This window comes from Sorghum bicolor, chromosome 8 (assembly GCF_000003195.3).
Source record: "Sorghum bicolor cultivar BTx623 chromosome 8, Sorghum_bicolor_NCBIv3, whole genome shotgun sequence".
In the NCBI taxonomy this organism is placed as follows: Eukaryota; Viridiplantae; Streptophyta; class Magnoliopsida; order Poales; family Poaceae; genus Sorghum; species Sorghum bicolor.
In genome coordinates, this window is record NC_012877.2 from 9,224,473 (window position 1) to 9,236,375 (window position 11,903).

An 11,903-nucleotide genomic window follows, 5' to 3' on the forward strand; every position below is an offset into this window, starting at 1 on the left:
ATAGAGCTTGTCACTCAGCTAGCTTATGAGATGGGTGTATCAGCTAAGACCCCTACTCTCTTTCGAGGGCTCTATAGGGTCATCCAGAGTGATGCTGAGATGAAGTTCTTCCTGAGACTTGACCCTGAAGAAAGGAAGGCCCTCCTCCAGCAAGCTGCCGGGGTGGACAACTAGACCCCGTGCTTTTCTTTCCGTTTTATTTTGAAGGGAATGTAGCAATGGCGTAGTACGAACTGAGTTTGTCTAATTTGGTGGTGTGTAATTGTCTTTAATTCGAACTATGTTTGTGATGTCAGTTGTGTGAACTATTTGAATGTAGTAAGCTTTGTTGATTATGAATGATGGTGGCCTTTTGCAGTAAGTTTTGCTTGCATGAGGATGAACTGGCATGTGTCAGTGATTCTAAATTCCAATCTGAATGCATAACATTGATGTTCATGACTAAGGAAACTGATTATTTGTGTACACAGGAAGAACTCCTTGCACCACCTTGCATCATCTTGGAAGACTCTGATGATGACACCATCGACATGATGTTCAATGACCTAGCTGAGTCTGATGATGATGATGCATACTTTCAAGGTATGTATGAGTATGCCTTGCACATAGACAAGCATTTGACTAGGAGTGAGTACAGAAAACCAGCATTGACTGGACTGGAATGGGTTTACAACAAGCTGGGTGATAGGAAGCAATGCTATAACATGTTTAGGATGAACCCAATGATGTTCTATAGGCTGCATGACTTGTTGGTACATTCTTATGGCCTCAAGTCTACAACTAAGTCCAGCTCAATAGAGGCGCTAGGGTTGTTCCTTTGGATGGTAGGTGCACCTCAATCTGTTAGACAAGCTGAGGATAGATTTGAGAGGTCAATGGCAACAGTGTCAAGCATGTTCCACAAAGTTTTGAAGTGTCTTGTGAACCTAGCAGCAGACATTATAAAGCCCGCTGATCCAGAATTTAGAACAATGCATCCTAGATTACAGCAGCCTAGGTTCCATCCATACTTTAAGGACTGCATAAGGGCTATAGATGGCACCCATGTTCCTTGCGTCGTGCCACAAGACAAGTTTATGCAGCATTTGTGCCGCAAGGGCATGACCACACAAAATGTGCTGGCTTGTTGCGACTTCGACATGCGGTTCACTTTTGTCCTTGCTGGATGGCCCGGATCTGCACATGACATGAAAGTATTCAGGGATGCAACGACACGCTTCGGGCATGTGTTCCCTCATCCGCCAACAGGTTCGTATTTGCTTTTAGTTCATTCAGTTGACAAGGGCGGTTCAAGTTGAAGATAGTATTGTGCTGTTGCAATGCTGCAGGGAAATATTACTTGGTGGACTCGGGCTATGCTAACCGACCTGGTTACCTAGCTCCATACAAGGGAACAAAGTATCATCTGCAGGAGTACCGCGAGGGTCCGCAACCAGAAGGTAAAGAGGAAATCTTCAATTATGCACATTCATCACTGAGGAATGTGATTGAAAGGTGTTTTGGAGTGCTAAAAATGAAGTGGCGTATTTTACGTGAAATTCCTTCTTATGCAACCCACAACCAAAGCCAAATCATCGTAGCTTGTTGTGCCCTGCACAATTTCATTAGGACAAGCGGTATCCAGGATAGACACTTTGCTCGGTGTGACAATGATGAGAACTTTGTGCCCCAAGAAGCATATGAGGACCAGCCTGAAGCAGAGGTTGTGCCTGATGAGTCCGAGCTTATGAATGCCTTTCGTGACTCCGTGGCCTTGGCTATGGTGAGCCGTGCCTGACAGTTTTGTTTTGTCTTGGCACATGTATTTGTAATTCTGCAGTTTTGGTTTGAGTGATTGAATGTGGACAGATATATTGACGATTACAGGTGATTTGTTGATGTAAATGTGTGAGGACAAAAACTGTTTCAATAATGTGGGAATTGTGTTGAATAAATGTTGTGTAAAACGTTTTTTGATTGGAGATGATTGCAGTTCTGTCATTTGCAACATATGTTGCATGGTTTTGCATGTGCATGGAACTGTTTGCATGAGGCACATTTAATGTTGATGCAAAAAAATTTGCCAAGTGAACAGCCAAGCCAAGAAATTGCAGATGTCAGGTTTTTGGGCACCAATCATTAGGTGTCAGCTTTTTGGACTAACCCAAAAAATTTTGTGAACTAAACAAGGCCTTAGTTAATGTTTTATTTGCTTGTAATATGCAAAAACCATGAATAGCACGCATCTGAGGAGGGAAAAGGCATTTGATTCTCTCATGTCATACCTAATTAAAGGCAAAAATGAATATAAACTATATGTGTGTCCAGAAATCGATTACACACGTGTAGAAACAAATTAAAGGAGAATACCAAGCACAATACTTTATTACATCATGAGTATTTAATCCATTACATAAATATCAATGTCTTAGCAAGCGGAAATAAATAACTAGTAGCTCCATGGCGCCTCCATAGTCACAGGGATGGTCAGTTGGTTGATCACAAATCTAGTAATCCTCATTAAAACCTCATAACCATTGCCATCTGTTACCTATCTAGAATTTTTGTCCAAGTAATAAAAATAAATAAGCGTAAGTACATCTCATACTCAACAAGAATAACACGAGGTTCATGAGGCTCAAAAAGATAGGCAGTTGTTTAACTATTGTTAGCTTTTGATAAGTCATAGTTTTAAGCAATTGAGTAGCAACAAGTTTATCACAAGCCCATATAAAAATGATTAGGTAAACACGAATAATGAATAGCAACAAATTATTGTTAATGATCATCTATTTCCATAAGAGTCCATGGTCGCTCGTGACTATGGGCACGGCTCATATACTAGTTTTACACTTTCACCATGAGTCGTGTTGCCCATATGTCCATGTTAATTACTCCCAAAACACTTTCAAGATGAGCAGGCAAGGTACACTGTAAAGTCTTTTAAAAGTTTGTCTAACATGTTAGGGCCGTTAGCATTCCTTGGTAGATAGATGTAGGAACCCCCTTTTGAATGACACAATTCCTTCACAGCTATACACATAGGAACGGAGGTTATCCTGTACCTGACATGGCATGCCCCTTTTACGCCATAATGGTAACCACTAACAAGCTAGAAAATATCTTTATACTTAGCTAAAGTCAGAGTCACGTAGCTCTCAGGGTTGTACTATAAGTCCCGGGTGATTGCTTATAGATAAGTCCTTAAGGAGAGAAATCTAGAGCATCACAAAAATTATGCTCTAGTCCTCTTGTTCCTTGTTGCTAAAAAGCATCTTTTAGTATTTATTGCATATACCATTAGTCAAGTTACTAGATCATGGTCTTTAATTGAGCGCTAGCATCATACTATCAAATGCACAAACCCATGGGTGACAAAGTATAAGCATAAAGATAGTGGTAATCAAGGTAGACACATGCAGTACGAATTAAATGATTAAAAATGAGTAAGTGTTATGTTATAATTGTCATGCTTAGAAAACCTCTGTTGCCCGTCAAAGTGCTGGTCTTGATCTCCAACAGATTGCTCACCATCTACTCGATCATACAAACATCTATACAATCATACACAAGAAACAAGAGATATTAATTAGAACAGTATACCAATATAAGAATGAAAATCATGTCAAAAAGTTGATAAAACTATTCTATGTATCGCTACGAACACACAAACATGAGAACCACCAAAATCAGATTTAAAACAGAGGAGGTACGATGGAAATATGAATCGGACGGTAGAACTGTAAATAACGTGAACTAATTTACGAATTAAAATAAATCAAAATCTGGATTTTAAATATGTGGGGACGGCGAGCAGAGATATGAGAAACCCCAGGGTTTCTTTAGAAAAACAGCCAACGAAGGCGTGGCAGCGAGAGAGGGAGGCGGGACCCGCTGTCAGCGTAATGGAGGGAGGGTGAGAGCGGCACCCGCGCGCTCCTGGCTGCGGCGTGTTAGGCTGGGCTGACCTGCGGGCTGCGGTGGGGAAGAGGAGAGCAGGCCGGCACTTGTGCTCCGGGCCACAACGGTGACTGGCCGGCGGGGTGAGGAGGCCAGCAGCCCGAAGCTGGGAAGCAAGGAAGAAAAGGTCTGCATAAACTGAAATTTTCATATTCATCTAAGGCCTTGTTGTTTTAGTTCACCCAAAAACCAAAAACTTTTCAAAATTTCTTATCACATCGAATCTTGCGGCACATGTATAAAATACTAAATATAGATAAAATAAAAACTAATTGTACAGTTTACCTGTAAATCACGAGACGAATCTTTTAAATTGAGTTACTCTATGATTGGACAATATCAAATAAAAACAAAAATGCTACAGTGTCAAAATTAAAAAAAAATGGATCTAAACAAGGCCTAAGCCTATTTAGTTCTCCATGGAATGCAAAATGCCACCTAATTTAAAAAGATGAAATATAAAATACCAAAACTTTCAAAGATATGTTTAGTTCTATGCAGATTTATTATCATCATTATGGTCTCTTGAGACTCCTTTGAGTTTTTTTGGCCTCTTGAGACCAAATTCCAAAATGGTGAATAATCACTTTTTTGCTAAAATTTGTATATGGTGTTTAGTTCTATTATGCGAAATAATGGACCAAAACCCAAAAAATTTTGGGTGAAAAGGGAACTAAAAACACCCCCAAACAGAGTTTTTTAAACACAGCACAGTGAAACATATGCGCCGGCTTATATCTATCCTTATGGTTGATTTTAGTTTAGAGACATTATTATTTCCCTACAATTGAATGCTCATAGAATTGCATAAATAAATCAATTTAAATTATTTCAAAAGAATGCAAATTTCAGGATGTTACATAAAAGGCGATCTGCAAACCACACTAGCTTATTTACTATGACCTTTACTTGTGTCGTCTCGAATTCAAACTTTTCATGCAAAAAAATATCCAGTGAAAACCTTTTTAAAACAATTTGGCACTCTTATAACTGGACCTTGCTGAGGCGAACATTTTGACAGTTTGGTTTGCAAACTTTCAGTAAAAAAATATCCAGTGAAAACCTTTCAAACTAGTATAATCCCTACAGGTAAATCGGCAGTTACACGACAAATCAATGCACAAAAAAATAGGAATGCATATAAAACAGCAAAAAAAAAAAACCCTCGATGCGCAAAAAAACATAGAAACAACCATTTACGCATGCAGGTCAATCCTAATAGCTGAATTAGGCACTTCGACAGTCGCACGCCCATAGAGGATGACATAACACTCCAGTTGTAGTTTGATCCATATGCCATCACAGGCAAACACTGTGTTCAGAACTTCAGATGCTCGAACCACACACACTACGACTGAAAGATACTACTACAGCGACAATATAACGCGATGCTGGTCACGTCTCCGTATCACGCAAGCTGCCACCACAGGGACACAATGTTTTAGGCCTCAAAGCTATCTGGCTTGTGCTTCTCCATCAGGACCGTCAGGGCTGCGTCGAGCTCCTTCTCCAGCTCCAGCTCCTTCTCCATGTACTCTTTCTTGAGCTTCATCTTCTTCTCCTCGTGGACTTTGATCAGTTCATCCCGCTCAGCTTCAAACTCTGCCACATCCTTGACCTGGCAATCAATGAACTTCTGTACATGATCCTTCCTGCACAAGACATGGATGGATTGAGAATAGGAACAACAACTGACAGGGGCATTGAAATTATGATGTCTAGATGAAATGATTGAAGCAGTAAACAAAAGCAATCCTGAGTTCTTGACAAGTCATGCATTGTGCATTGAGATGGAGCATTTACATTATTTTTAGTTCCAGTCGCAGGTAAGGCATGGTAACATCCAACTATGAATTAATGACACACCTTAGCTTACGATCTTCCGTAGTTCCAGAATCTACATCAAAGCGCCTAGCCTTTGAGCGCTCCTCCTGCAGCAACTTCTCAAACAGCTTTTCTTTATCCTCTGTTGCCTTGTGAATATCCTCAATTTGACTATGAAAAAATTCCTCCTGGTACTTCATCTGCAAATCATGGAAACAAGGTCAACAACAGGTGGCGAAATCAAAAGATGGCAGCATCAATCTTATCACAGAAGTATAAGTGCAAGATATAAGTGTGACCCTCACAGCAACAGCAAACTCTATCATTGGTTACTAAAGCCATTGACACAGACTTAGATTAAAAGAAAATTGTTGATTCTCGCATGTTCATTGGTAGAAAATATAACCATTTGGGTAACCATATTACCTCTTGCTCATATTCCAAGTGCTTCTCTTTTGCTTTACTCCTGACAAATATATTCTCTTCCATAGTCTCACGTAGCTTCTGGGTAATAACACCCAAAGTTTCTTCTACTGCTTTAGAGCGCTGCTCTGTTTTAACCACCTTGTTCTTCAGGTAATTCAGTTGTTGGTTGTCTTCACTCATCTGTTTCATTTGCATCACCACCATCTCATTGTAAGACTTCATCTCATACTTCAGGCGGCTTTTACCTGAAAATACAGTGAAGATAAAAATATAGTTAGCAATTCTCCAGTTAAGTTAGTAAAATGCTCGATGTCCTGTTCGGTAGATGTAACATAACCAGTACAGCTTGATGTATGTATTAAAAAACACTCCACTACTTGATGAACTTGGAGGCTTCATATTTGAATAAACAGGTTACAGATTGTTGGGATCGGGCCAGCCTGCACAGGTGAGCACCACCTCAAACACACAACACGCACTTGGCTGGAGGTAGAAGAAGAGGTTGAGCACAGACACAGCACAAACAAGTGCAGCAACCAGCAACTGAACTGGCTCCTCTATTGATTTTGATTGAATATATATACATGTAGTGGTAGATGCATACCAACTGCAAGGTACACCAGTACCTGGCTGAGATCAGCCTCCAACTTAGACATGGCTGAGGTAAGCCATTACAGGGTTGGCCTATTGCCATACTGCTAGAGTTGACTAGAATGTAGATGGACAGCAAGAGATGACCTATTGCCTAATCCCTGCTGCAGCAAAACAATCAAGCAGAGCAGCAGATTATCTTACACAGATTTCGGTTCTTTGATTTATCTGTTGTACTGTTTGAAAAGCCATAGTCCCTGTGGTCACAATTTCTTCACCCATTCATAATGAGCAATGGTTTATCAGTCGAGTGGTGATGCATTTTCATTTTTCACAAACAAGATAAAAATGGCACACAAAGAAGCATTTAGCTTCAATGATTCGTAAGTTATCAGGAAGCGGTCTAATGGCCAAATGATTTAGTTCAAAAGGCCACATTCCAAAACTTCATAGAGAAATCTTGCCTTCACAAGCAGGCCCGCGAAGAAGGGAGCTGCACTAAACCAGAAATTGATTGGCCTATAAAAAGAAGGAAATCTACAGCTTGAGTATCGTTCTTTTTAAAAATACGTGCCATTTTAAGTTGTGCTCCACTGTGGATTAAGTTAGTTGGTGGACGCATTGTGAAATATTAGTGAGATTTTGCTGTTATTGCTCTCCAAACAAGATGCTTTAATCTAAGCGCTGCATCCAGATTTAGAAATATGAACTGCTCTTGAAAAGGAACAAATCCAAACAGAGCATCTAGTGATGCATTTTAAAACTTAAATGAAATAAAACTGATGTTATGTTCCAGCCACCAAAAAAACCCTGCTTACTTCATAGATTAAACAGGATGTAAAACAGAAAGGAAAACAACAGAATAGAAAGCAGTAATAATTCAAGGCATAGAGAATTCAGGGAGAAGGCCACTAAATCATGTTGTTTGCCAGATAAAAAATGCATACACAAAATAGAAAGAGTAATTTTGTAAGAAAACAGTACCATGGCAATGCCTATTAAACGCCTCCATATCCTCTTTGCTCGCTAAGAAACCAAATAGCAGCCTTTTCCCACCAGGTACGAATCGAACCTTGTTGAGCTGCCATGCATTCCTGTCTTTACCTTGATTAACAAAGTGCCTATGCAGACGTTCAGCTTCCATGTAGCCCACAGCTGAGCTTTCAAATATTAACACGCTCATACCACGGTGCCCAGAGGGACCATAGGCATGACGTGCTTTAGTTGCTGCATATTCTCCAAAATAATCAAGGAGCTCTTGGTTCCCCATTCCCTTCCACTAGATTAGGTCAGAATAAACAGAAATCAGAATACAATACAACTTAATTGTATAGCCCTTGAAGAGCTATGAAGGACTTCTTCTATAAGATCTAAGCAGCATTGATCATATTGCACCTCTTCTAAGCAGCATTATTAAAATGCACAAGACAAGAATATAATATCTAGGTAAATAAGCATAACACATTATTCATGGTAACTGATCCACTTAGGAAGCATATTGCACCTTTGTACAGTCAGATCAAATGCTCTAAGAAGATGCATAAGTGTCAAGTTATGAGTAAAAGGGATAGAGGGAACCCAAATGCAAATTCTGTACTTAGCATTTCACAGGGGAAAAAATACTGCTAATATGAAATTATATATAAAAAAATGAGTCACCTTATCATCGTCATCTTTTTCCAAGAAGGTGTTCATAACAATAACCATTGGTGGCCACACTATCTCCCGATCAGTGCTTTCTCGCAGCCCTTTCCATTTCCCAAATTGTTCGCCCGCTGGTATCACTGAAGTTCCCCTGCGAGAGAGCTCCTCTTCCAGCAATGCAGCCAATTCTCTGTGCAGCCTAACCCTTGTAGAACCCTTTGTTCTAGCATGAGTCATTAAAGGTTGCAGCCCTTTGTACCAGTCAATTGCCCCAGGTCCATTTTTGCATGCCGGGCAATGCCATTGCCTAGTTTGCTCATTAATCTGTTCCACACTCAATGTATTCAAGACTTCAAAGAACCCTTTGAACCACTTGTTCGTTTTTCGAGTCTCAAAACTTTTCTCACTTGCATCAGAATCATAGTCATCGCTGATATCATCACTCAAATCATCCTCATCATCTGATGCATTGTTGCCATCAACATTCTCCACCTCAGGGTCAGAACCAGATGGAGGAGCATCATCCTTCTCGACTTCAGAACCAGATGTGCGAGACCTGGATTGCCACTGCCAACCATTTGCCAGAGGTGGAGTCACAACAGGGCGCACTGTTTGTGGTGGCGGTCTAGGATTGCATCTGTTAGGAGCACCACGGTCTGAAGCTTGAGCCCAACTCGTTCCAGAAGGGTGCGAGGAACCATTGCCACCCCATGCTGGCCTTGCTGTGTTAGGTGTCGCATTTGTGGAATTCCATGATGCCCACTGTCTCCCACCTACTTGCCCTTGTTTCTTTGACTTCCTCCCCATGGTTTCCCAGCCACCATCTGTATGCAGGGTAGGATTATGCAGTGTCAGATAAATTGATCTCAACAAGTATCTGTCAGTAATGGCAAATAACATCATACTCCACTACGAAACACAATGATGCTAACTAAACAGTGCCGAGAGTTGCAGGAATTAGGTTATAAAATATAGAAATAAAATACTTTTACCTATTCAGCGTAGTAATTTCACAACTTCAAAGTTCTATCAGTAGCTAATATACTGACCAAAAGCTAATGCAGATCTAATTGTCGAGAGATACATGCAAGTCATTATAGGACCAATACACGTTAAGATAACAATTGGTGGACACTGATGCTAATTTCACTAGGCTCAAAGTATGCATAACAATCACAAAAATGCATACAAAATCAATCCTGCAGTAGGGATAACACGTTGCCATCACACAAGTAAATCGCATACATCAAGCCTTTCACTTGTTAAAATGAACATAGGCAGAAGTTTACCAGCTCAACAATGTCAAACAAATGTGCACTGTGCAGTAACATAATTTTCGCAAGAATCATTCAGTTATTGAGTATGTTATCAGGATCCATGAAAGAATGAAACAAAGTGGAACACAAGCTACAAAGACAAGCAACAGCAATGAAAAAAAAAATTAACTACCAGCAACCATGCAAGTAACCTTATGAGACAACTGAATGAGTATCAGACTTGACTAAGAACAACTAAAAACCCTTTTATAAAATTCACAACATAACTTGAACCCCTTTCAAGACGTAATCCGAACTCGTGAATAGAAATCAGAATGATTGTAAAAATGTCACAAACCAACCACACAGAATAAAAACTAAGAGTACATACCAATTATATAAGGACAGCGAACTGAAAGAGGCATCAAAATATCATGCAATTACTAAGACAATTAAAATCACCTAACATTTTAATTAGAAAAAAAACCAACAACCAAGGATGAGAACTTTTAATCCCTTAGTTATTTTAGGTTAATATGAAATTGTAGAAAATAAAAATAAAAATGCAAGGATCTGTTAACTCATAGATCGATCACCGATTTCTTAAATTTAATATTACAATATTTTCTAACAAATAAGCAACAAATTATTGACGCGTAGATCACCGATTTCTTATAATAAAAGGACAAAAAAAAAGAAAGGACGGGGCTAACAAAATCTGCTTCGCACGGAGCACACGATCCGCAAGTAAATGGCTAAATCCCACCGAAAATAAACGCAATAAAAAAAATCAAGAACAATCCGCCAACCACAAAATCCATACAAGGAAATGAAAATCAAAACAAAACATAAAAAAAAAGCCACACAAGCAGCACCATAGATGAACCACTAAAACGCCCAAACAAAGGAACCCCCACCGATTCCGCAGTCCGCACCCACGCGAAGCAGCATTCGCCCCTCGTCCCCCAAAAGCCCCCGTCACTCCGCAACAAACCGCCCAAAAATCGAGCGACAGACGCGACCAACCCGCACGCACGAGACGAAAAACAGATCCGCGAAACAAAATTCCCCGCAAATCCACCCTAAACCCTACCCGACCCCCTCGAACGATCCGGCATTGCGCGATCCGTCGACCCACGAACCACAGGGAGGAAGAGGAGGGGGGGAAGAGGCGGGAGGTGCTCACCGGAACCCGGAGGCCCGCCGCCGCGACGATCGCCGGAGCCCGACATCGATCGCGTTCGCGTCGCGCGCTCCCCCTTTTCTCTCCGCTACAGCGTCGTGGGGTTTTACGATTTGCAGTGGAGAATGGAGATGCCTTGGCAGTGAGCGGAAGTGCGGAACAGGGGGCCGCCGGGGCGGGTCATATGGACGGCACCACCCCTCGAGAGGTGCGCGCGGGAGTGCTCGTTCCGCTCGCCGCCCGATCCGCCTCTCACCGACGACACTACTCACTGACGGGATGGGCCAGGATAGTGGGTCCCGAGGCGCAGTCGGGAGGGTAGATTCCGGCGAAGGTGACGAATGATGAGGTCCACGTGGCCACCTTCGCGAGAGGATATCATGCATTCATGCGCGATTCAATTATGGGGACGGGCCCGCATGTCAGCTGGTTAACGTTGGCTCAGGCTTTTAGTGAGTCGATTTGGATCATTCATGGTTTGGATTGGGTTTGATATGACTTTCATTTGGTGATGATCTGTACGGTGGCATTTGATGAGGACCAGGCCAAGAGAATTTCATGCCGAAGGTGTTTCTTTTCTTAGGCCTTGTTTAGTTCCGAAAAGTGAAAACTTTTCGGTACTGTAGCACTTTTCGTTTGTTTGTGATAAATATTATTTAATCATGGACTAACTAGAATCAAAAGATTCGTCTCGTGATTTACAGCTAAACTGTGTAATTAGTTTTTATTTTCGTCTACATTTAATGTTTCATGCATGTGCCACAAGATTCGATGTGACGGGGAATCTTGAAAACTTTTTGGTTTTCAGGGTGAACTAAACAAGGCCTTAGTGGAACATGTACTTCTTCATGTGTTTGCTACGTTTTGGTCCCCTCTTCTTCAACCTAGGATGTTGAGGGGAAAATAGGTTATAGGATGAGTGTTCATCAATAAGTGATGGAGAGTGAGCATCTACAAAATTGCACCCCCCCCCTCAGATCCCAATCTTAAGACTATTAGCACATGATATTTTAGATAAATGATAGGATGATACCTTACTG

The 11,903-nt window shown here is 41.0% G+C and overlaps 2 protein-coding genes across 2 annotated transcripts; one reads left to right on the plus strand and one right to left on the minus strand.

Moving 5' to 3' along the window:
* On the plus strand, nt 438–1,857 carry LOC110437502 (protein ALP1-like). Its single transcript, XM_021465965.1, has 4 exons — nt 438–1,248; nt 1,329–1,494; nt 1,609–1,762; nt 1,849–1,857. Exons 1-4 carry the CDS (start codon nt 438–440, stop codon nt 1,855–1,857), a joined length of 1,140 nt encoding a protein of 379 aa, XP_021321640.1.
* On the minus strand, nt 5,113–11,017 carry LOC8082808 (protein SUPPRESSOR OF GENE SILENCING 3 homolog). The gene is made up of 6 exons (XM_002442958.2): nt 10,867–11,017; nt 8,440–9,248; nt 7,765–8,059; nt 6,190–6,434; nt 5,806–5,963; nt 5,113–5,591 (listed from the first exon to the last, which is right to left on the minus strand). The coding sequence occupies exons 1-6, from the start codon at nt 10,910–10,912 to the stop codon at nt 5,381–5,383; spliced, it is 1,764 nt and encodes a 587-aa protein (XP_002443003.1). The 5' UTR covers nt 10,913–11,017; the 3' UTR covers nt 5,113–5,380.